The following is a 26,778-nucleotide window of genomic DNA, read 5'->3' as shown; positions in this document are numbered from 1 at the left end:
ATATATATATATATATATATATATATATATATATATAATCTTCCATACACAATACACCACTAATCAAAGTTATCAATACAATATGGCAATGATAGCAACTGAATGATTGCTCTCTTTAGACTGTTAGAAAATATCTGCGCTCACTGTGATGTTTAAACTTATCAGGCTACAATAATCTTTCGACAGACCTCTGGAGCCTTAGAGTGCGGTTATGGGTTAAAACGAAGGTCCCATGAGAAATGAGTCTAGCCCCAAATATTCGAAAAGTTCATCAAGAATCATTATAGGAAACAATTTTCTCTGACGCGAAAACAAGTAAGGGAATGGGCAAATAATGCAACGTGAGAGAGTAAGCCTACGCCTGCTGAGAGAGAGAGAGAGAGAGAGAGAGAGAGAGAGAGAGAGAAGCCTTCAAAGAACCAAGCAATAAGGGAAGTGACCACTGGCAATCTGCTTAGAAACATGCACGTCAATGTTTTTGGCAATTCGCCATTGTTGACAAGGTACGTTTATTCTACGGATGTGTTTAAAAGTTAGGCATTCACCCCCTAAGTATGTCCTGTAAAGGGTGTAACACGATGCTTATTTTACAAGTGTGCGTTCGGAGGCAGTATGAGAGAGAGAGAGAGAGAGAGAGAGAGAGAGAGAGAGAGAGAGAGAGAGAGAGAGAGAGAGAGAGAGAGAGAGAGAGAGAGAGAGGACGGGTGTTAATCCTGCGGAATGAATCAGCAGATCTACGTGATGATATTCAGGAAGACTCCTAGCACGGCTTAATATTATATATATTATATTATATTATATATATATATATATATATATATATATATATATATATATATATATATATATATATATATATATATGAATTGGTTACTATCCTTATTCATGGAGACAGAGATAACGTTAAATGTAAAATTTTGGAAACATGTAGCTTATACGGGACATCAGGAGAAATGTTAAAATTATCTGCGTCGAGAATAACGAACGGACAAATATGCAATGGGATACATATACACCTAGTTGAAGACAACGCGTTCGGGTGCTGGAAATCGGTATTAACTCGGTACGTATCCACCGAAGTGCTAGTACTAAACACGACAAAGGCGCCTTGAGACGACGTGTTTAGTACTAGGCCCTCGGGGATCAAAGTATTATATACACCCATTTCTTTGCGTGGTCGAGTGATTATATTACTAAACGATGTCTTCGTGTTCCCGTCTACTTTAGCCTAATTAGCATATGTTTACCCTGTACACGGCCTAGACCGTGACCCTAGACTTTGACAAAGGTGGATACATACGGGTTAGTAACCTGGAAATCTGTCTTTGGGCCAGTGAAGAACACGAATAACCATAAGGGCCGGATGATGATTATGATAAGGAGCTACACATCATTTCGTCACAAAAGTTAAAACAAAAAAATTCCGTTCAAATTTACTACCTACAAATGAAGACCTGATAAAAATATTCACAAGGCTGGTGAAAAACCAACCAGTATGAATGAAAAAATATATAACGTATATTATGTTAACTGCAGGGTACTTATATTCAATTTGGATAGGGGAGACAGTTAAATTTTGATATAAATGAAATATATCAGTATATAAAAAGTAAATTTAGTTATGATAGGTATTTGATGAAAATTCTCCTTAAAGAAAAAATTAATTTATATCTTACAGATAAGTACCTCACCTGTGCATTTTAAAGTTTATGAAAAATAGATAGGAATTGTTTTGATGTGCATGATTTATTTTCAGATGTTTCTTTTTGTAATTTTTTTGTACATAAATTACATATATAGCACATGTATTTGTTTGTAAAATGTACTTGATATGATTTTTAAATAAAAGATAAAAAAAAAGTGCAACCTGTGATACTGACCAAAGATAAAAAAATCGTCACTATAAAAATTAAGTAAAAAATCCCGATAATGCCAAAACGTAAATAGGGTGTCACAAGAATACTTTTTCCCAAATCTTGCTACAAACTTACACGTGCAACCGTAAACAAAAGCTGGTCGTATTGAAGGGGTAGCGTCACCTTTCTGCAGAAAGACCATCTTGTTTACGTGGGAAGGGAAGGAAGAAGACTTTCCCTTTCTCCCATCCTAGCATCAATGTAGATTATTAAAATGGAATTATAATTAGCCTATTATACTAAAATGCTATATCGTACGACTTCCAGAACGGGTTTTTTAAAAATGTTAGAAATTAATGTTTCAACATTTGGGCAGCCATACTTCAAACAGTGATTCTAATAGCCAAGTTTGCCAATATCCTTCATGTATGTTCGAATTAATGATTTATTTATGAGATGAATTGTATTCACATCACGGCTACCTTAAATAAGAATAAGGCTGCGTCATCAAGGAATCAACTCTCTTGAGCGTCACATGAACGAACATTTGCTTTTTACTTTTTTTATTGGTAAGGAATGGAAATGACATGAGATGTGACTTGGCCTTATAGTTCGAGTCATCTGAACCTTAGCGTACTAAAAATAATCCTAATCAGGGTAAAATTTTCTTTCATATGCAGAATAACACATTACTGTAACCTGGACAAAATACAGCAAGTCGGTACCTACAGTAAATGTACGTAAGTATACTGTTTTCAACATTTGTACTGGATCTACTGTATCTAGGCTGGTTAAAAATTGAAATTTACCGCATTTTGCCTACGCATGCTGCGTTTTTCGCCGCCATCAAAGTTAAAGTTTACAAAATTTCAAGGCAATAGGGAAAATATTTCTTTGTAAACAATCCGTAAAAGATAAGAATAAGCAGCAACTCACCGATGAATTCAAACTCTTCCTCACCGATATAGACCTACAGTACCGGGAGCCTTCAAGGATAAACGTTCTTTTAAAATCTCACAACGTTTACATGTCATTAGTTGCAAGAAATAGCCCGGACTAAGGCTAACCTCTAGAAAGATTCTTCTAGAAATCTGCATTCTAATTCAACAGTCCGCTGTCTCTCACTTAACTTCTGTCAAAATGACGTCATAAATGAAAATTAGGAGCTTTTTTTTTTTAAATCGAATATAGTTTACTTTGCACTAACAGACACTTTTCTTGTCTGATAAAATGCATTTGACAGATCACGTTAGTTAAAATCCCAAAGGATTCACGTAAACAGGGTGGGAAGTTTACGTCAAGTAAAAATAAAAACTGATGAAAGATATTTCTCATGAATTCATTTGGTATATACAAACCTATGCAATGAAACAACGAAGTGACTAACTATATATATATATATATATATATATATATATATATATATATATATATATATATATATATATATATAGTGTGTGTGAGCGTTGTGCGTGGGGACGTGACAGGTCAATAATTCCCTAAACAGATGCCTCAACCAAATTTTAAGTTAAAATTGCGCTTAGGGATAAACGCTAAAACAAATACACGGACACTTCTCTGCACTCAACGATAATATGCACCTATGAATCGTTTGACCCACAAAAAAATGAAAAATTATATCTCATGAAAATCAAGTACAGTATTATAACGACGCCATAATATAAAATTTCACTCCAATCACGACAAAAATGATTTTGAGTATTTATACTGACAAGACGACCGCTCGTTTTCTTGCAGCATTTGCGCGGGAAGAATATTCTCAACGGACGCCAGATTTTAAATCGATTTCACAGAAGCATGAGTAACCTAGTACTAGGAGTTAAACTGCCCACCATTCAGTAGGAACGAACCACTCCTCTAATTACTTTGTTATAATTCATATGTTTCTGCTTTAAATGCAAAATCGACACGTGTCTGTGGAATGAAAATGACTGCTCACATTAACTAACGAATCTGCCCGTGTGACAACACAAGCGCCTTCTGGTGGCAAAGCATCAATTGGTGTCGAAATAATCGTCCCTCTGACAACGTGACAGGTCCATTAAGAGAGCGGCCAGCATACGGAGCAATGTCACATGGCCGTGGATGTCCATTAATGAAATACACTGACACCCCACCTTATCCCAAAAGGTTGAGTGCATACGCCTAACACGAGCTTTATCACTCCTAATGGTTACCTTTATTCAAAATACTACGGTATAACAGCCTCATTATTCATATGAATCCGGAGAATCAAAACTCTGTAACCATAATATGTCCATAAGTACCGCGAGGGAATAAAATAAGTACTAGCCTATATCAGGGCAGTGGGAATCTTAGATGTCTATTCTCTGGGGAAATAAAAGTTGTAAGCAATAAAACTTTCTTGTGACAACTGCCTAGGCCTACTGTTAATACTACTACTACTACTACTACTACTACTACTACTACTAGCCAATATAAAACCTCAATGGAAATGCAAAATACTACAAGCCCAAGGGCTTAAGTAAATATGAAAGTAATATCTAAAATATAAATATGAAAAATAAGGGAAAAAAATACTAGACTAATATTCTATAAAATGTGAACTTAAGAAAAGGTTAAAATTTGAACTTAATTTGTTCCATCAATTAAATAACCGAAAAGTACGCTAGCCAAATCTAAAATAAACAAAACTTTGGTATTATTTCACTATGGACATTAATTGCTTTCAACATAAAATATAGGTTTTTCTGTTGTATTATGATGTGCCAAATTTCCAAAATGAACTTAATACAAAATTAATAAAATCGAATCAGAATACTGCACCCCTTCTCCATAGCTAATACGGCAAAACTGTGTTTACTGATTACAGTTTTGCCGTATTAGCTATGGAGGGGGCAGTATTCTGACAAGTCGTAATTTTATTAATTTTGTATACAGTATATCATTTGCCGGGGAAGGATAAGTATTCATTTGCGATGGAAATAAACTCAAAATCATGTAAATCACATCATAATACAACAGAAAATAAAAATAATACCAAAACTTTTCATAAATATACAGGACCCGAATTAAGCAATGTTGATTTGGTCTAAGATTCCATAACAATCACGCCCACACAAGATAATTAGGAGAGACCCAAAGTGGGCGGGGCAATTGCCTTTAAAGGAAGACATCCATACGAAATCATCTGACTTGGATGTTAAGATCCCAATTATTCAACAATATCACATTCAAATCATTTAAAAGATCTAAGGCTAAACTGAAAAAAAATGAGCAAACTTGGCGTCAGTTATTAGAAAATGCCAAATAACTCACTTTCTGGTATGCGCCAGCCCAAAGTCCGTGATCATCAACCTGGAATCCGTCCCCGGGTGATAGTACAGGAGATTATCGGGCTTGAGGTCTCTGTGGGTGATGCCCAGATTATGAAGATACTTGACCCCCTCCAGCACCATCTTCAGCGCCTTGACGGCGTCTCTCTCCGAAAACGGGCCCCGGGCCATGATCTTGTCGAAGAGATCTCCGCCCGTGGCTAGTTCCATCACCATGTAAATCTTATCGACACTGTCAAACACTTCCACTAACTGGATGATGTAAGGGCACTTCACGCGCCTCAGGATGGCCAGCTCGGCCTCGAAGGCCTCCCGCCCTTCTTTGCTCTCGATGATCTTGATGGCGTAGGGCTGCTTCGTCAGCTTGTTCTCGACCCGGACCACCTTGCTGAACGTGCCCTTCCCGATGAGGGCCTTAATGTCGTACTTGGCCGTGATCCGAGGGTCATATTTCGCCTTGAACTTGTGTTTATTGATCTGTCTGTCGAGTTTGATCTTTTCGGCGATGTTCGAGTACTCCTCGACGCGGAGCTCGCTCTTCACCTCGGCCTCGACCCCACTCCGATTTTTACTCTTTTCCCCAAAGGCGTCGTCGAGGTGGTACACTGTCTTGATGTCACCGTGACCCGACACATTTTCGATTAGTTTACGGCTTTCTACACAACCCATGGCGGCCACGGTGACGGCAACATACTGCGTTGAACGACGATTACGCAAGTCAATGCACTCACACCCGCCACCGGCACTACCTCTCACCTTCCTATCTACTGACTGACTGACTGTCTGTGAGTCGCGTTATCTTTGGTTGACCGACTCACTCAACCGTATGAGCCAAGGATCTTAAATCAGCGACTGACTCGCTGCATCTATTCTTGCTATTATTCTTTTCCTCATTATTAATCCACCAGTGACTAACTGTTGCATTTTATACATTCTTGGACTACTTTGATTAGATAATGTTTACGTTTGAATTTTGGGAATTTACGTTCATTCATTATTGTGGGTATGAAACTGTCATCATAAGCTTAATATACCTTATATAGCAATGCCCTTTAATTATGTGTTAATGCGTAGATAATACTTATCCCTCCTATCGAAAACACTACTATCTGTTATCAGATATATAATCATAAGTAAAGTGCGATTAACTGAAGATTCTGTCGTTGTCTTGGGTTTGTTCTCCTATCCATCGTTACGGGAGGATCACTTAGCTGTCAGACCATATTTCCATCATTAAAGAAAGCAATTAGCACCGGTTTCATAGTAAATAAAAACGATTACTTAAAACAGGTGAAGAAACATTTATGAAGAACAGTCTCTTCTACATAAATCTCAGAAGCAACCAATCAGCTTCAAGCCTCAGATGACAACAATACCGTCAGCCAATCAGCAGGCGAATTCTCCTGCGTCCAGCTTTTCGTTCGAACGTCTTAAGGGTTGACTTCAGTTTTGAATCGTAGGTATTGCTATGTTGACTACGTCAGGAGTAAACATTCCTGTTTCTGGGTATTAATAAATTAAATTAGAAATTACTTTATTCTATCGACCATACACTGTATTCATGAGCAGTTCTTGAACGCTGCTCTTCGTTACAACGAAAACGAACAAGTGATTAAAATTGCCTCCACGAACATGGCTGATAGGAAGAGCAACTTGTTTTGAAAGGACGATTTTGTACCGCAGTTAATTCCATTTTTGCCTTAAAATGTCTTGACCAGGTAAGTTGATGACTCCGATTCGTTATTGAACTTAACTGGCGAGGCCAGAAGGTCATAAACAGTGTATAAAGTACCGTCAACAAGTGGCCATGTAGGTTGTGACTCGAGTCTCCTTGAAGAAGCCCTATAAATGCTGCATTGGCTGAGCAGGAGACTTGACAGGAAGTACTTAGTCGAGCTCAGACATGTGGAGGTGTTATTTCTGCCCCTGGCACGTTGTGGCTGAGCAAAGAAGACAGGAAGTACCTTGCTGGGCATCTTGAGGCCTTACCGTAACCTTGTCGGCCGCACCGAGTAGCCTAACCTAGGCCCTTAACTCAATAGCCCGAGAGACCTCGATGTAAGGCACACCAGTGTTAGGCTAGCCTGACGGTTATCCATATTTGTCAGTTAAGAAAAATCGGTTTCTGTCAGCAAAAATCTCAGAAGATGAGATGTGACTGGGTGAGTAGCCTATTTAGGTAAGGCTAAGCTGAGCCTATCAGCATGATTGCAAAAAAGTAGTCAATTTATGTTGGCCTGAGGCTAAGCTAATTTTTATTTGTAGATTACTTAGGAGGTAGCCTAGGTTGGCATAGGTTCAGACTGCTAGGACAAATTTGGCATATTTGACTACAAGTAGGCTAGCCTGTAGTAGCTGGTATTCCAGTGATAATTGAATTCCCAGTTATATTGTGTTTTATGCATTTATGACCTATGTTGTGGGTGCAAACCACTGGTTTTTCATGTTTTTCTCCACCCTGTAGGCTATATCTAATATTTATGGGGAGGCCAGAGGGAAGCGGGGGATTTTAAGTGGAGGGTAAACCAGAAACGTGCAGCACACCGTGACGAAGGATAGAAACCAATCCATCACAACATGATAAAAAAGTACATTATGTATGCTGTCTGTAACAAGCAAAGAAAATGTAAATTATTCAAAGGCATGAAAATGCAGCAAGGTCAATAACAGGGATGCATTCAAACCAAACCTTCCCCAACTTAAGGCATTGGGTTCTTATCTGGTAAGCCTAACCTGACATCTGAAAATAATGTAGTCGAGGATTTTCAGGCTTTACCTGGCTGAAGCCCCCTGCATGGACACTCACTCAGCATTTTTACTACATAGATTTAAATTACTTAAGTTTGGTAGATTGAAGACTGGTTTTTCTGCAATTTTCAAAGAGTTCCATGAAAAGCAGTTATGTGAAAGCACTTGCATGGCATTTTCCTGTAAGGGACTTTTAACTACACGGTTATACTCCCAGTGATTGACTTTAGATTTGAAAAAACCAAGCATTTGCTTGGTTGGTCATTGTTCATTAGAATGAATAATTCCATGGGGCTGGAAGAGTTCTTGATTCTCCCTTAAAAATTGGAAAAGTACTTCCTAATCATAGATGATACAGCTGTCATACAAAGCAGCCAATGTTTAACCAAAGAACTATCATGGAAAATGGCTGATGTCTTAAATCAGCTGGGTACTTTAGCATAAGAATTTTTGAAATTTTCATTGTTTGTAAACAATATGTAATTGACACGTATCGGAAAAAATGTAACTTAAAATGTCTTTGAATAGTACATGAGTAGCTGGTGCTTATTGTCACCTTTAAAACATTAACCCTCACATCTTTAATGGTAACTGCAAGACATTATTCATCTGCCTCCATATCCCTTTTGCAAAAATGCCAAAGTGACCGCCATTCAACTATTTCTAAAATCAAATTAGGTGTGAGCTAGGAATTAGAGTATAGTACTTATATTCTCACCTAGCCTAGACAATGATAAAATTTGATGACATATTAGTGACGTATGAGGAAAGTGGCATACATAGGTCACATTCAAACAACAGTATAAGTTTCACTGTTCAACATTTGATGTCCTGCTCTCATTATTTCAAGATAGCCTTTCCATATTTCCAGAAAAATTTTTACCAATCATTGTTGCATTAATTGTTTTCTTGTCTGAATTTTATGGTAGTGTGTATTTGACATTATTTAGTGTGCTGTAAGATTCTTTGAATGTTCCTGCATACACAAGGACATGACAAATGAATTTGCTAGCACCACAGGACACCTTTGCTAAAGTCTAATTGCTGGTCATAGGTTAGGCATTCAGTGTTCATCTTTTGTTTGTGGATTGTAGTATCAGAAAAGTGCTGGAGGTTACTAGGTCAGCTTTGCCATAAAATAACAGAAAATAAGCTAAAAAGGTAGGGAGATTTGCTGTTCTGACCTGTACATGTTGGCGGTGATAATATGGTACATGTAAACACTGCTTCTTGCCTCGTAGGGAGGGATATGCCTTGTTACTAGTTATTGCTTACCACAAGCCTTGTATGTTGCTCAGCTTCTTGAAGTTAACGTTGCTCCAAGTTTCACTCATTTAGGAACAATTACATGGCATAAGCCTTTCTTGATAGTCTAGAATTATGGGTCAGCAGACTTCTTAAACTATTACACTTATGATGATAGCCTCAATGAAGTGATAATCTGTTACAATACCAGAGGACTTTTACAACAATCTGGCCCCAATGGCTGTAGGGCTCTTCCCACTTAGCTCTGGATTTTCTTGTCATGCTTTATTTATCATCCCACATCCAAGAAAAATCTATGTCCCAGACATGCAAGTCTGGAAATATGACTGAGTGCAATGGTTAAATTACTTTATATTAATACTGTGGTATGGAAAGTTGGTTGTATGTAAAACATGCGTTAGCTGCATTGTCCGTTTTTTGATATATGTAAGTTGTGCGGCAGATTTCTGGCTCAGGTATGTGATAGTTCAGGGCCATTTACAACCAGAATAGAAGAATTTTTGTTGGTTTGCATCTTGCTTGGCCACTCTGGTGTATATTTCCAAATTGGTGAATGCTGAAGTTTATTTCCATTTGGAAATTAAAGTATTTGACAATACAGGACACATTTCTGAGTCAGTTTGTGTCGAAATGCATCTGTTTCAGAGCGATGAACAGGTTAGTTGCGACTTGCGAGTGACATCAGTGCTTATATAATGCTTCAATTGGAAATGACACCAAGCTTTTACAGTCCCATACAAGGAATCCAGAGCTGTGTGCTATTGAAAAGACAAATTTTCAAGTATAAAAATACATCTGGTTTTGTCATTTTTAAATAGATAAAATGTACTGTATACGCAGTCACATCAGAAAAGTGCACAAATTAAATTGGTTTTTCATGGGAACAGTAGCTTTGGTTTTACTTTGTTCCAATTGTGGATAATAGAAATAAATGTTAAATTAGTTTTGTTGACTAATGGAAATGGCAAATTTTAATCCATTCCACACCCATGAGATACGTCTAACGCTGTATGAAATACTTTGTTTGATAGTTGTGATAGTGATTGAGTACAAAATTATATATCAGTTCATGTAAAATGACATATATATCCTGGAACTTTTGTTTATTGGTAGGTGTGGGTGATCAGCATTGTAACCTTTCAGTGATTATACATTACTTGATTGTACTCTCTGAGCATATGTTTTTACTTTTAGGTCACCTCAGGTGTCATCTTTAGTTGCCATGTGGTGTATGGTGACCATATTTCCTGTCTTAACCCGGGTACAGTGAACCCTCCGTATTCACAGGGATGCGTATCATGCCCCCCACTGTGAATAGCTAAAATCCGTGAATACTTAAAACCCTCTAAAAACACTTAGAACTGCCCATTTTGATAGTTTAAACACAAGAAAAATCCTGTAAAAATGCTTATACCTGAGTGTTTTAATAGTTTTATCACAAAAAGTGCATTTATTCATGAAAATTATATGAAAATACAGTAATTAGTGAATATTTCTCAGTGAAAAATACCACGAATGGGTGAATTTTCCACAAATAATGGGTAGATATGTTCCATAGAGAAACCAGCGAATGTGTGAGTCCACGAATCGTGAGAACGCGAATATGGGGGTGTTTACCATACTGTTATATTGCCTTTTACTTTGACCTTCAACTTTCTTAAATTTGAGTTGCTTTGCTGATGGGTACATTCAAACAGGCTCATCTTTGATTACTTGTTTATTCATAATGTACTAATTACTGGTAAATATATGTAATTATCTGGTTTATTTGTTATACTGTATTTATTTGGATTTTGTTGTTAATCACATACTGGTTTTAGCTATTTGGGTTATTTTACTCATTTTTCTTGTAGAATTTAGAGCTTGTCAAATTCATGGCCTTTCAACCTGTTTCATAAGAGTATACAAAATACATATAGTCCATAGTAATAATAATGTTATAAATAATAATCATCATTTTACACGGTTGGATTCCACTGCTGTAAAGTAGGTACATTGAAATTTTAATAGGTTGTACAATTAAGGGAAAGTATACTAATACAATTTAACCAAAGACAATGGGAACTTATATATATTAAAGTATACTGTATACAAAAAGTTGTCATTGTTCTTCACTTATAACAACATTTGAAGTAAAGTATTGTCATGGTGGTTAGGAAATGGCATCGTACACTGGCATGGAAATGGCATCGTATGCTGGCATAAATATTGAACATGAAATGAAGATTAGATGACTTGCAACTGTCTCCTCGGGGGGATGAGTAATGGAGATCAGTTGGTGTAGGTAACAGCAGGATGTGTGGGTGGTCGTGGTGCTGTTGCAGTGATATTAATCCCTTCTCTTCCTTTTGATAACTAAAACCAGGTATTCAGTGTTTCCCAAAACTCTTGAACAAGTATGGGAGAATTATATTCAAAGCATTTCTAAATGATATTATCTATGTTGAAAGTAAGAGGTTTTGTGGAAAAAAAGCTAAATCATTCATGTTGCCTCTAGTGGTGTTCCCCCCCCTCATAATTCTTCTCTGGCAAGGTAATGAACTACCAGTTAGTAAAGCTTGACGTTTAGCCTACTACATATTTTTCTGGTAATGGTGACGTTATTGGTGTTTGGTAAAAGTGAACATAAAGTGGCATTATTCTTCCTTTTAGCTCATGTCATATATTAGAGATGTTTTGGTAGTGCAGTCTTACACCTAAATTTGTAACAACTTTGGAGTAGAATGAAGCCGTGAAATGGACTTGTTTTTATAAAGGGCCTTTTATTTAGGTAACCACTTCACTACAAACATCCAGTTTCATTGCTCTAAATTCCATTTATTTGACTATCGATATTTAATGTCTTGTTTATTGAGTATAAGTGGACTTGTGTGTTATGGCATGTTCTGCCTTCATATTAATTTCATTAATTTTTATTTTTAATTGACTTTGACACAAAATTAACAAGGTAACTTTTGTATGCAAAGGAATGCTCTGTTTTTCTCATCTTTGAAACTTTCAGGCCACTGGAAGGTTTTGTGTTTCCATACATAAGGTTGATTTGATGTGTTCATTTCTTATATTGTTGAAACCTTTGCTATTGTCTAGATGTTTTTCATAGGATTATTAGTTTGCTGCTTGTATTTATATCAATCTACGTAGATGAGAGTAGTAGACACTTCAGATAGGAATAACGTAAGAAAAATTGGCAGAAGACTGTTTGGAACAATTCATATCTAGTTCATGTCAACTTGGTTCAGTGATAGCCAGGAATTTGTCTTCCTCCTCATATCTTGATTGATGTCTATAGTAAACTTTTTTCTTGTAGTTTCCTAGACAGTCTCTTCAGAATACAGAAGGACAAGAAGAAATAAAATGGTATTTTTGGCAGAAGTTTTATGTCTGTATATGAACAAATACAGCAGTAAGTATGGGAACATTCCAGTTGAGACTGACAGTTGGGATTAATATATGTTGTAATTTTTTCTTATGTATGTAAGATTCAACCCGCCAAGAGTAAGGTAGGCTGAAAGAAAAAGATTCTCAGGTCATCTTTCTTCTATAAAGAAAAGATTTAACATCACACCCTAAGACATCACTGTCCTCCTAAGGGTTAACCAAATTTTAGGGTCCAGAGTTGAAGAGTTAATGAGCAGACATGGGGACTTTTGTTAGTGACATTTTCAAGTAGCAGCAGTCATTTTGATACAGACTAGATTTAACTTGGTGGTTAGATCAATTTTGGGTCCTTTCACATTCACTGTAAACCCACAGGATTAACATAAATATTCTTCTGTTTAGGTGAGTGAGTAATATTTTGTGTTACTGAAATCTGTCTCATCTTCATGGCATAGACTCCTTGTAATTTCTGCTGGTGGTGTGTTTTCTTTTGGGGGAGGTTTACAGTGTATCTGTCAAGACACAGAACCCCCTCACTGCACATCTGCCCTTTGAAGTTAGTACTGTAATTGTAGGTTTTATTAGGCTTCACATTCTTTGGTTTTACATTATGGACTGACTAAGTTATTCCTTAGCATAATGGTGTGTAAGTAACGTACCGATGTAAGTCATCTAAGGTACTAGTAATGCTAGTGGTCTGCCACTCCTTTTAATAATTACATTTGGAATTTACAATGGCCAAGGGCTATTTATACTGGATTTTCTAGGTATTTAAAATGTCTATTGTCCATGAAGGTTTTATGATTTACAGTGTTCTTGAAAATACTTCTGTACATAATTTACACTTTCTTCAAAATTATGACCACAATTTTTGGGGTCATGATCCAAAGTCTATCGGCAATTTCTGTCTGTTGATACAACAGTGAGTTGTGTGTCATTGTAGGTGTGCGCTTGTATATCCTACTTAATGTACTGTCCAATGTTTGGGTGTGGGAAGTCCCTTATTGCTACAAAAAAAAAAAAAAAAAAAAAAAAAAAAAAATTACAAATTGGGATTGCTGAATGCTGTATGCAGCATTAAAAATAAATTGTTATATTTGCCATTTCTCAGTCCTTGGAAGTTGCGAGTGCTTGTTTTGTGTTGAAGAAGAGATGGGCATTTGGTGAAAATTTACCCAGTTGGATACCATAACGCCAAAAAGTATATGACAGATTCATGAATTTGATGATTAAAGTTAGCTGGTCCTGAAAAAGTTTCTGAAGATAGGATATCTTGGAATATGTTTGGTAGATATGTTGACAAGCTGTCTAGAACTGTGTTATACTAGATTTTGCATTTTGTGGCTAACTCATAAGTATTGTCTTTCACTGATTCTGTGCAATATGCAAGCTTGTATTTGTTTATTAGGAAAGCAGTTGTGGTATTTTAATAAACTAACCAGCAGGTTGATATACCTGTAGCATTAAACTTATGTTTTTTTTTACTTTGGTTCCATGTGTATTGTATGCTGAAGATAATAAGGTAGTTTGACTGCATTTTATTGTCAGTGTTTTACCAATTTTTCTCTTCACATTTACAGCCTTGTGGAGCAAGTGATAACGTGTCACAATGGGAAACAAAAACAGCTGTTGTGTTTACCCAGGAGGCCGAAGTTCGGGTCGTTCTGCCTCCAGTCAGAAGGTCAGGTTATATTTGTTTGTGTTGGAGACTTCTCAATAATGGTAATCATTTCTGTTTCAGATTGTTTATTGGTAATGGAACTTGTTTACAAAATATAAGCAAGATACTGTAGCAGATTTTATTGAAATGCCTGAATTTATCTGTACTTTTATCTGTTCCTTATGTATTTTATCTTGCACTTTATTCACTTTTGTTTATTTTGCAAATGATACTAAAGCATTTCAGGCCTATGTTGCATAATGTTTGAATTCAGGAAATTGTGTTTCCAGACTGTGTAAGACTGCAAAGTAGTTTTCAAAATTAGGCTTTTAAAGTCATAGTGTTTCCAGACTTTCAAAAATTCAAAATTAGGCTTTTAAAGTCATAATTATGGCATCAAATTGGAACATCTCTCACTCTCTCTCAGGAAGCAGACTAGATTTTTTGTCATGAAGTTTATAATCTCTATTTGTGGTCTGGTTAAACAGTTGAATGATAGCAATATTATATAATTTCTGTTTCATTTTATTGGTCTGAAGCATTTGTCATTTATTACAGGGCCCTGGTGCAGGTTCAGGTGAGCCCCATCCAGAGGAAGTGTCAGAAGAGCACATATGTAACCTACAACATATAAGTGAAAGAGAGCCTGATGATTTGGATCAAGACCCGAGTCTGCATCCTACAGCGGGGCCTCTTTTTCTTATAAAATCTAAGCAAATAATTGAAAGTGAGTAGATTCAATTTTAAAGTTGTTTAAACTGTAGGCATTACTTAGGGGTTCTTTGCAGCTTCCTTTCGGCCCTGAGCTGCGACCCCTTTCATTCCTTTTACTGTACCTCCATCTTACTTTAAACCCCTCCTAACAGTTGATTCATGGTGCAACTGCCTTGAGGTTTTCCTCATGTTATGCCTTTCAGACCTTTTACTGTCAATTTCCATTTCAGCACTTAATGACCTCATAGGTCCCAGCGCTTGGCCTTCATTCTGTATTTGATTCTAAAATTGTTTACAGTATTTTTCCCAATATCTTGAGAGACATTGGAAAATCAGAGATCATTATTATAATTGGATGGTACAGATGCCTAGAATGTAACTCACAGTAACAGATTTGTTTATAAAGAGGTGATCTTTTCCTCTACATGTTTATCATAACTAGGCAATCATCTAGTTACTGCTGTGGTCAGATGTCACTGTGATCTGAATACAAATACAGTATGTATCACTGTAATCAGAATACAAATGTCAGTATGATCTGAATACATCATGTTAACAAAACCTTGGGATCACTTTATAAATAACCCTGGCATCTTCATCAACCCACATATTCAGATCACAGTGACATTTGTTTTCAGATCATATTGACATTTGTATTCATATATAGTAACCTATGCCAATGTCCTCAAGATGGAAAGCTCCTTGCATGCCTCCAAGGATCAGATTGAAATCGGGTGGTCATTGCCAACAGTAATTATGCCCCTGAGACCTATTTTAAGTTGTTGCGAGGTGCTGTTCATTTTGCTTCAGCAGGCCTCATGCCTCTCAGCTAGTGTTATTTTCATCATGTCTGTTAACTTTAAATCAGTTTAAACCTGCTCTTATAGAATCCCTTCTAAAGGACAGGACTGATGAGATTTGGGAGAAGTGAGTTTGTGTTGATATAAAATTGCTTTTTATGGTGGTGATGATAATATCCAGTTCCGGAACGAAATACATTGTTGTTCATGACTAGGTGACATAAGTGAGCGATTTGTTCTTTTGGGTATCATCCGAAAATATCTTTGACATGTTAGTAAATTATGTTCTGTAATATTTTGCAGAATGAATGCAGTTCAGTGGTTTATGAACTACTTAATATATGCTTTGGGAGAAGTAACAGGACTTGCAACATTGTCATCTCTATGGTACATAATAATCTTGATGTGTATAGTTTCTCTTTATGAACTTGCAGGCTGTGAGTTTAATCAGGAGAATTGCTCATTTAGGGAAAGTTTTTTTTTTTTTTATAAAACTGTGGAGTGTTCTTACTTTTAATATGTGAAAAGCAGTGAAGGTGCAAGTGTGCCAGCCAAAGCATGATCTGATAAGAATGGATAAAAAATTGAAAACCATGTGATTTCCAAAGGTGGAACCAAGTGATATGGATGCCACAGATGAAACCAAATAATATTAATAAGTGGAAGGCTTGCGTATTGGTGAATCTAATAAAATAGAACAGATTAACAGTTTGAAAAAGATCATAGCATTCATCAGTACAAAAAGAACAAAGTATATAAGTCCTGTTCCTCTACTATGGTCATCCTTTCAGGAACCTTTGGAAGTCTATTATTGCTCTTGGCATCTGAGAAAGCTTTTTGACTGGGCCTTATGGAGGCCCAGTTTGGCAGACTACTTTTTTTTTTTTTTAAGGTGAATGTTCCATGTGTCCTATTCATCCTCCATGGATGTCCCTCAGTGATCTGTTCATTCCTTGAGCCTTTTTTTCTCAGTTGGTCCCTTCTCTCAGATACTACTGTGTACTACCCTTGTTCCTCCATCTTTCTGGACCTCTGTGGAGGCTTATTAATTTTTCCTATGCTTGTTTGAGATTACTCAGAACCTGGATAGTAAATTTGAAAGGAACAGACACAGTGTGTTCCGTTTTAATGATACCATCCCCTTTATTATCCCAATAATGTTGCAAAGTGGACCTTTAAAATATATCTGCATTTTGACGTCAAAGTCAGTAGTTTTATGTCTTGGGAGAATCTTATCGTGGGCTTGGCCTAGTCATCCCTGGTAAAGCTGTACATATTACTTGGATGCCACATTTACTTCATAGCCATCTGCTCTTTACATTTTTGTTAGATTTATTTTCCATGTACTGTATGGCTAATTGTACTCACATTTGGGTGACTTGCCGCATCCTTTTCTTAATGTCATTCAAAGATTTTCAGTTGACCCATGCCCAGTTTCACAATTTTGCTTTTGATGTCATGATACTCATTGCATTGAAACAGGCTACTCTTTGCCATATTGGTAGCTTGAAGCATATATGAAGGTAGGGTTACTTTAAAGAAACATTAACATAATTTTCAAAATTTCTTTTGTTAATTAATAACTTTATTTTTTTCAGATGGACTAGTCAGAAGAAGGAGTAGAAGTACAGTAAGTGTATCTTTGTAATAAACATTTTTTTTCCTAATAAAGTACAATTAGGCTGTATCTTTTTTATATGATTTGCTAAAAATACAAGCACAAGTGTATTATTATACTTAAATTGATTCTGAACCTTTGAAAACATATTGATTTCTTGATTGAAAAAGCTGAATTTTTCATGAGATGAGGGTTGTTTTCAAACAACCCAGACAGCAGGAGCGCAGAAGTACCATGGTATATGTGCCACCTATAGCCTATAGCACCCATCTGTCCCCTGTGTCACTTTTTGTGTAGTTTAGGAATGATGCCACAAGATTAGTTGGGCTGGGCAGAGGGACTGTATATGAGTGAAAGGTTTTCATAAAGAATAATGTATGTTTTATGCAAAATTTCATCACAACACCATGATGCTTGAATTATAGTTCAGTTGGGAGGACTGAGTTTTTGAATGCCCCGGAATGGTAATCGAGACATTTAGGATCCAGGAGCGAGTGTTTGAGGATTTCGGACAGCTGTGTGTCAGGGAATATGGCTCTGGTAACCAGAGGGACATCTTGTGTAAGGACAGACCCTGTTTGAGTGTCAAGTAAGAGTTAATCTCTTAGGAAAACTTTACAGAGTAACACCATCATGGTTTGGCACTGCCTAGTATTGAGATGACCTTTAGAGGGAATTGGGTATTAGGTTAACTCGTCTCCCCTAGATTTATGGCCAGCTAAAATAGTTTTATCACTAAACCAGCTCTTAGTAGAGAATCCTAATAATACGTTTTTTTCACTTGTTCATATTTTTTTATGTCATAATGGGTATAAATAGCAATAAAGCATATATCAGGAAAGGAAATATATTTTACTATTGATAGATATAAGAATTTATAAATATGGATAATTTTTAATATGCATTTACAAAAGTAAAGAGATCTGTTCTTGCATAACTTGAACAAATCATTTAGAGCTATTTTTGCACTCCAGTTTTGAACATACTACAAAAATTTACAATTATTCAGCCTCAAAATGAGAGAAAAACTAGTATTATATTATAAAAACGAGTTACAGCTAGGAATGAAAAAGTGTTGCCAAGCTTTTAGACACCAAACCAGAAGTTTTTTTTTTCCCACAGATGAGTTTTGGATGCTCTATGAATTAGTAGATAACATTAGATTATATGGAATAATAATGTAAAATATAAGATATCACTGTAGTTAAAGAACCAAGAAACAAAAAGCTTGAAAAATTATGCAAACTTCAAGCTTACCGACACCCAAGAAAATAGTGGAATAGACAAAATACTGTAATAATGGAAATACGTTGTGAAAGTTTATTTTAATTTTTTTTTTCCAAGTTCAAGTACTTGCAGTGATCGGTATTGATTTCACTGAAGTCTCTAAAGCTTTGTGAATGAATTGGAAATGTTTACCCCAAGTTTAAGTGAAGTATATTTGTGATTGCTAGTAATGTAAAAGATTCTTTATTTTTTTTTTCAGCTGGATGATGGTCGAACCCTTAAGAAATCCTCTTCATGTTCTACGATATACTTGGATGACTCCACAGTTTCTCAGCCTAATCTTAAAAACACAATAAAGTGCGTTGCACTTGCAATATGCTATCACATAAGAAATCGTGCCGATAATCGTATTCTTGATATATTTGATGAGAAATTACATCCTCTAACAGTAAGTTTTTGCATGCAATATTTTTCAATACAATGGTTTAAGTTACTATGGTAGTCATGTTTTCACTCTGTTATGCAGTACAAATTTGACTCGTAAGGTTTTGTGCAAGTCTTCAGTGAAAGTATATATGCATTTTTACGTGAGAATTGAGCCTTGTGTAGCTGAGATCTAAAAAAAAAAAAAAAAATAGGAAAGAACAATGTAGGGAAAAATTCCAACCCCAAGAAGAGAATAGTTAGAATTTTAAGGATATCTTGGTTGGAAAAAAGATTAAATTGGTGGCTTTTTGTGCATCTTTCTAATATTTTGTTTATCTGGGTTAAGTATGCCCTCCAGAACTGCTCTCTCTCTCTCTGATCGTGTTCGTTCTCACATCCCTTATTTTCTGTCTTTCAGGTACACATATATTTGCATGACTGTAATTTTCAAAAATTTTTCAAATAGATAGATTCCATGACACTTATTCAAGCCTGGTAATTTTGTCTGACTTAGTATTTCTGAACAGTGTTTTAAGATTAGTGCCAGCCTTAAGCTTTACCTGTGCTTATGTGTTTAAATCAAGTAAAGTGATTTTTTGTTGCTGTTCGGAACTGTATAAGATATTGGTAAGATTATGTTGTTGGAATGCTGAAGTGTAATTCTTTTCTTTTACATTTGAAAACTGTGTGTACATTGCCGTACGGGTATCATCCACGTCTTGAATTTTGCACAGTAATTGCCATTTTGATATGTAACTTTATTTTCATCTTGCAGAAGGATGGTGTCCCAGCAGATTATGACAGGCATAACCCTGAGCATCGGCACATTTACAAATTTGTGCGTACTTTATTTAATGCAGCACAACTGACTGCTGAATGTGCAATTATTACGTTAGTGTACCTTGAAAGGTTAGTTTTCCACTCTTCAAGTCTTAGTGTGCATTTTTGAGGATGGTTTTCATATTTCTTTGTGATTTTTCAATTGTTCCTGCAAGAATACAAATCATCAGCTTTTATATAGGATATACCCAGCACCAGCTGCAAACGAGCCACGAGTACTTTGAGGCTTGATGACAAATGGTTAGTCAGTATTAGGGAGGTGAGTTGTGGGGTGCCATCCATTCACCTATCAGTAGTCCAGTGCTTTTCCTTTGGGTGCCATCATGTGCAAACATCTTCCTTGTACCAGACTTGCACTGTTAGCCCTTGCTTTTTTTTAGGTGCTTTACGTTATTGCTGATTGTTGGCTTGATTGTAGATTACATTTCTGACCATCAGTATATTGTTCAGCAAAAGAACAAGATTGTCACAACAGATGTTGCTGGTGAGATAGTCTGTTTTCCTTGCTTTTAGATTCTCATCACTTCTGTTCATTTTGCATGAGTAAGGTCTGCTGTGCAGATTTGCTGTGCAAAGAGTATGCTAGCTTGTTTCATTTGCAGTTGAATTGCCACAGGAAGGAGCCCTGGAATGCCAGAAATCTTTCTCCAGTGAGCCTGGATGCAGATGAGATGCATAACAGAGCACCTTATTCTAGTGCTTCTGATTAAAAGATGGAACTCTACTCCCATTTTAACAAGGGGGCATGGGTATGGTATTACCATCAGGACCCATTGCAGCATCACCTTCTGCCTACCAGTACTTTCTTTTCCCTATGGGAAGGGGAGGAACCTCCAGACTTTTATTGGACTGATTTGTCAGACAATTCTTTTTGGATCAGGGTTATAGGGTCAATTTTCCATTGTTCATTATCATGACCAGGAAAAAATATTGCCTGTCATTTGTGTGAGACAATCCAGCCACCTATGAAATAAGACTTCTGTACGAAAGTTGATACTGTTTATTATCATAGGAAAAAATGCCAAATTTTAATGATAAGTATTTTTCCTAGGTATACAAACCAGAAACACTTATCATATTCCCAGCTCAAATATCCCTGCATAGTCCCTATCGCCCTAAAGAAAGTTCTGGGTTATTGACGTGATTGAGAAGTATCCCATCTGCTTATCACTGCTTAATCTCTTGTCACCAACCTTCAAACAGTCAGTTCCATGGAGTACTCCTGTATGAAGGACTTTGGTTTGTATAGCTTGGGAAAACACATATTGTCTCAAAACTTGGTATCTTTAAGATGTTTGTGTAACATTATGACAAATTTCAGCAACTGCAGGAAATCATTGCATGCACTATAATTTTTGCTTACTTGAATAATAAGACATACTTAAACAAATATATGAGTAATAAGACATACTTAAACATAAATATATGTGCATTTCATTCTAATAAATCCACTGGCTTTTTCAGATTACTGACCTATGCTGATATTGACATGACACCAGGAACCTGGAAGCGTATTGTGCTTGGTGCTATTATCCTTGCCAGCAAAGTCTGGGATGACCAGGCTGTGTGGAATGTCGACTATTGCCAAATACTTAAGGACATATCTGTTGATGACATGTAAGATCATTTTTTTTTATTTCCAGTTGATTTTTTCATCCAGCCAACTAAAGCCTAGACATGAAAAATATAGAAAGACAAAAAAGTGATTTGATAGTAATTAAACGTTAGGCACCCAACTCTTGAAAATGTTTTGATTGCTCCTGTTTCCATTTGCTAAAGATGTCACAAAGGTAACTAGCGTACGTAGAGAATGATTATGTATTGATAGAAGTACAGTATGTTTTCCTTAAGTCGGTGTATTAGATGCATTCAGATTTTTAGTTACTTTGAGCCAGTAGGATGGTAACTTACATCTAGCAACAGGCACCACCAAACTTTTGATACTATTGAATTAAGATTTTTTTCCTTATTCCCAGCTCTTATGATCCTAAAAGGCATTAAAAAAAATTTTATGCTCTTTTGAAATTATATAGTTTTGGTGTCATAATCAGACAGTTGCCATCTCAACCAGTAAAATCGATGTAGAATTGAATGTTTATTTTACCCTCTCTATGAGAGATCAGTTTTATGATCTAATGGTTAAATTACTTATTAATAATATTGCATGCATACAGTATTGCATAGAGTAAGGAAATAAATCTATTGCCCTTCGGCTTGCTAAGCAGATTTCTAAAAATCCTTGGTATTTTATATAAAACAACCCTGAACTTTTCAGGAATGAGTTGGAACGTCAGTACTTAGTCATGATCCAGTTCAACATCAATGTACCGTCCTCCGTATATGCAAAGTATTACTTCAGCTTACGGACCTTAGCTGAAGCAAACGACCTAACGTTCCCATCGGAACCTCTAAGTAAAGAACGTGCACAGAAATTAGAGGCAATGTCAAGAAGTTGTGAAGATAAGTATGCTGCCCAATTAGGAAGGAATGGCCACAAGAAATGGAGCAGTTTGGATAACATCCACAATGCCTCCCGTCGTTCAGTAGCCATCCTTTCATGATCTTGGGTCCAAAATAGTATTAACAAGCACAGAGGAATTTAAATGCAGGGTTGGTGGCTCTTTAACCTGCTTTGAAGCACTCCTTAGTAGGTATGGAAACCAGTGAATGTGTGCAGTATTGCCATATGTGCTGATTTGGGACCATGGGGTAAACTTTGATCTGCACATCACCTATTTTGGGTTGTAAGTTTTTCCCTGGGAGAATGAAATTCATTTCCAGTGAAATTTAATGCCCCATTGGAGAAGGGTAAGTCTATGTCATTTTTGCTGGTCATAGGGAGGTAACATGTTGCTTGTACAGTGCCAGTGTTTGTAAATAAAAGTTTTAAAAGAAAGTAGATTTTCTATTGAAGTCAGGAGTTATTGAAGGGATTTTGACTAAATGTAAGTTGTTGTTATACTTGGGAAAATAAGACTTTTTACTCTATCTTTACAGCACATGTAATGACATAGTCATTCAGTAATGAGGTGGTTTCAGTAGACTAAAGTTTACCCCTTCATAATGGTTTCAGATTTTCTATTTTGGATTTCGTAAGTGACTGGGTACGGATTTTTGAAAGAATCTTGATTACAGAAACTGACGGTGATAGTTTGTATAACGAGCTGTTATTTTGAGGTTTGCGTAGCTGACCGTGGAAGATTTTGAGCCTTGTTACCTTATACAGTACACTTGGTCAGGAACAGAATGACAGCAGTGAAAGCATTTGTGATGACAGATAATCATTTAAAAAAAAAACGAGCCATTATATACTGTGATGTGCCACTTCCTTGTGTCCCAGTTATAAGCTGTTGCATCTGTGTTATGATGAACTCTTTATAACATTGTTGTACTTCTTCATGTAATTAAGCATATTCATAATTCATTATAACAGCTTTTGTAGTTAGACATAGTTTCTTCTAGATTATGTTTATTATCTGTTATTTTATTAATTACTTAGTATAATGTGCGCAAAGTGCAATATTGAAGAACAGTTCACCTGTATCTTTCAATTTTGACAGAAGGCACTTCCATTCCTTATGAATGGTCTTGTTTGACTCATGGTAAAGCTGTATAGACTTTTTCTAGATGTCCCATTGTTTAAAATCTTCAATTCAACTTGCTATTAGTGATTTATACAGGGGTTAGTAAAGTGCTTTACTTTACTTGTTCATTCATGTCTGTGAATGAAATATCGAAGTGGTATTTTTCTCATACCCCATGAAATTTATTGGAAGTAAGTTTGGAATGAGACGTTTCATCTTGGAAATTTTAAACATAATGTGGGATGTCTGAAAATCAATACACTTGTAACAAATTCTTGTTCTAGAACATATGTGGTTGCCATTAAATGATATTTACAATGGCAGTAAGGACTCTGGTATTTTCTTCAAGCATTTTCTCACCACAAAAGTCGGTTATAAATCCCCTACCGAGCAGGAAGACAGATTGAGGGTCTGTGAAAACAGGAAAGAGATTTTGTGGTGAGTGACTTACATCTGTTTGACTTTCATAAATCTCTTACTCTAAATAGCAGTGCAGTTATGGTTATGTCAGGATGGGGAACGTTATAGTATTACAGGTATACCATGTCAGTGAATTACTTTTTTGTATTCAAAGTGTTAAAGGTGTAGAACTTGAACAGTTGAAGGTGGCAGAGGTGCACAGCAATTCCGTTGGCGTAATTACAGTTGTGTAAGACGACTCATACTAATTATGGTTTGGAGGTTTCCTTCGTATGAATTTCCAATTATTTTTTTGATGTAGATTTGTTTTGTTATTTTTATTTATTATTGTGCTAAAGTTTGTACCTATTTTGTTGCCCATCTTACCTCGCCTGGTAGAGGCTTACAGAGAAGTTTGAATTTTGCTTCTGAATGGCCTTGCTGACAGAGATCTTTAGATCAGTATTCTTGCTTTTATTCATAGACTGTCTTGTGTAAAATGAATTTGGTTGCCATCTTGAAAGCACTTTTTTTTTTTTTTTCCAAAAGACTGTGTTCTGTTTAAATGGGAACAGGTTTATCTCGATCACACTGAAGTCCCTCAGTTATCTTTAGTTTTCTAAATATTCAGTGAATAACAATGAAAAGCAGAAAATATATTTTTTGTTACAGAGTGGTTATTTAACACCTTGCACTGGAAATTTACTAACCCAACATCTGGCCTTTAGCTCATTTGATTCATAATGACAGTTGAAAGTGATAATGACTAAATGAAAACAAAGCAGCATGAATTGTCAGTGCTTTGCTAATATTTATATTAAAATATTTAGATAGGATTTATCATGAAAGTTTTCAAAGAGGCTGTGGGGAAAAAGTTCCAAGGTTGATATTTCAAGTCTAATGTTTATTCTGGTATTCCATGTGCGACCAATAATTTTTTTGTTTAATCTTTAGGTAAAAAAACCTCTTTGTATGCAGTGTCCCATTCAGGGTCTGTTTAAACACAGAGTGTGGCATGTGGCCATCTTACAGTATGTTTTAGTTTTAGCAAGGTTAGTCCTATGTTACTGATGACCCTGAACTCAAAAGATCTGATATTCAGGAAAGATAAAAAAAAAAATTGTCAAATAATACCGGGAAACACTGGAGGATCTTTCAAAATAGCGTCTTGTATTAATAACTGTGAAATGTAGTTGAAGCTTTCTAATTCAAGGCCATGCCTGCAATCAGTGTACTGTTTTCTGACAGAAAATTTAGGAGCAGTGTTTTGGGGGTTATACAACTAAGCCGAGTACCAGCATTGAAAGTAAAATCAGGAAGGAGTGGAGGTTATTTTAATTGAAAAGAAATTGCATATTTACAATGTGTGTTTACTCTAATTCAAAATTGGTGCCAAATGTAGGTGTGGTTGTTTTTACACCTTCCAGTTATTCTTGGTTAGGTTTAGGTCATTTTTGTTTTATTTTCCATTTTATAAATTTTACCTGTCTTGGGAAATATTCACATTATTACACTCTTACTTTAGAGTTCACACATCTGGAAAAAAAAGAGAGTTAGTGGTAGGAAAACTCAAATTTTGTCGGATATTGTTATGTCATTGACTTGAAAATTTCTTTTTTTTTTAAGACTGTTTCCCATCTCATGTCAGGTAATAGCACTGGTACAACTGAAGTTCACCGAGTAGCATTGGCCTTGCATCTGTTTAGGATTTTAACATTTGTACTGCCATAACACTTGTGCTTCTGGTGCATAAAGTTTATTGTTAAGAATGCCAATTTTCATGTTTGGCAAGTATCTTCTGGGTTGTAGCAGGCCTCTTTAGCTTGTGTGATGGAAAGAAAGTATAGGGGAGATTTGATTTCACTGACTGTTATTTTTACTAAATATAACCGTAGTTAAAGTTTTTCAACCCCCTTTTGGGATGCTGGTTACCATGCTTTCCATCTTTTTACCATTTGCTCTGCTTCTGGTATATTTCATTGCTGTAACTTTAGAATGAATACCTTTCAAGGAACTTCTGGTATTGAAAAGACATATAGTCCCAGGGGCCATACTGTTGAAGTAATGCTGACAACTCTGACTGTTGCCTTTTACATAGTATTTGTGTGATTTGGAAAAGTTGTAGAGAATTACCAGCTTAAGGTCCTGAAGCTCACGTACTGGCAAATTCAGGTGGCTTTCTATTGTTTCGGACAAATAAGACAGCAGGAATATATTACTGTGTATTGTAAAACTGTCGTCTCCACATTGAGAAATAATGGCCTGTACTTCACATCAGTAGAACTTGAAAACTAGCATTTACTTCTTGACTTATTAGCAGTCTTATCACTTCCTGGCAATGCAGTGTATTGCCTTCAGGTGGTAAAAAAGAGAAAAATATATCATGGAACTCCATTTTTAAAAGCTGCTGCACAAAAAATTGTCGATAAATCTCCAGAATTACAAATTTAGGGTGGGTAAGATTGCTATGCATGGGAATAACACCTTTTGGTTTTTTAACGGAACATAATTTTATCTTAATTAGCTTGATGACCATTATCTGTTATTTAATCAAGTCTGTTTGTTTTAATTATTTATTTTTATGAAGTATCTCAATTCAGGCCTTTTGAGAACATTAATCCTGTGGTATTTGTGGAGTGGTAATGGTAAAAAGTATCTCTTAGGAGCCTTCATACTGGAAGACCTTGGAGAACAATCACATTCTGTAAAGATAGAATAGAAATAATGTTAGAAATACTCTCCAGAAAATTTGTAACACTAGACCATGCGAGAAAAGGGTCTTATTTTATCCCCACTTCCATGCTTAACAAATTGTTTAGTGGGAATATGCAAAATTGAGCTGGAATATGACTGAGTGAAACACATATCTTAAAATTTGCAATAAAGTTTTTTGTTCGTTTTATGTGGATATCAAGAAAGTCTTGCTTAATTGAAAGAAAAATTGG

The 26,778-nt window shown here is 36.0% G+C and overlaps 2 protein-coding genes across 5 annotated transcripts in view; one reads left to right on the top strand and one right to left on the bottom strand.

Annotated features, from left to right (window-relative positions):
• Positions 1 to 5,989, bottom strand: part of LOC136842453 (serine/threonine-protein kinase H1 homolog) — an 88,722-nt gene extending 82,733 nt beyond the window's left edge. Inside the window, exon 1 of one of the 2 annotated variants that reach the window (XM_067109807.1) lies at positions 5,157 to 5,989. In XM_067109807.1, coding sequence (XP_066965908.1) covers positions 5,157 to 5,842 — 686 coding nt within the window. In that variant the 5' untranslated portion in view covers positions 5,843 to 5,989. The remainder of the gene's footprint in view (positions 1 to 5,156) is intronic. The other variant, XM_067109808.1, reaches the window with a different exon arrangement.
• Positions 5,990 to 6,316: 327 nt separating this feature from the next.
• On the top strand, positions 6,317 to 26,210 carry CycY (cyclin Y). Of its 3 annotated transcripts, none has more exons than XM_067109810.1 (8): positions 6,317 to 6,629; positions 14,146 to 14,246; positions 14,784 to 14,952; positions 17,338 to 17,369; positions 18,844 to 19,032; positions 19,786 to 19,919; positions 21,315 to 21,467; positions 22,126 to 24,921. In XM_067109810.1, the coding sequence occupies exons 2-8, from the start codon at positions 14,175 to 14,177 to the stop codon at positions 22,409 to 22,411; spliced, it is 1,035 nt and encodes a 344-aa protein (XP_066965911.1). In that variant the 5' UTR covers positions 6,317 to 6,629; positions 14,146 to 14,174; the 3' UTR covers positions 22,412 to 24,921. The 3 variants fall into 3 exon arrangements, with proteins under 3 accessions (XP_066965911.1, XP_066965910.1, XP_066965912.1); XM_067109809.1 differs by lacking the exon at positions 6,317 to 6,629 and adding an exon at positions 6,753 to 6,891 and having other exon boundaries at positions 22,126 to 26,210; XM_067109811.1 differs by lacking the exon at positions 6,317 to 6,629 and adding an exon at positions 7,063 to 7,335.
• Positions 26,211 to 26,778: the final 568 nt, after the last annotated feature.

The sequence above is a fragment of the Macrobrachium rosenbergii genome, chromosome 10 (assembly GCF_040412425.1).
Source record: "Macrobrachium rosenbergii isolate ZJJX-2024 chromosome 10, ASM4041242v1, whole genome shotgun sequence".
Taxonomy (NCBI): Eukaryota; Metazoa; Arthropoda; class Malacostraca; order Decapoda; family Palaemonidae; genus Macrobrachium; species Macrobrachium rosenbergii.
Note: the sequence above shows the minus strand (reverse complement) of the source record. Positions and strands in the feature narration are given on the sequence as shown.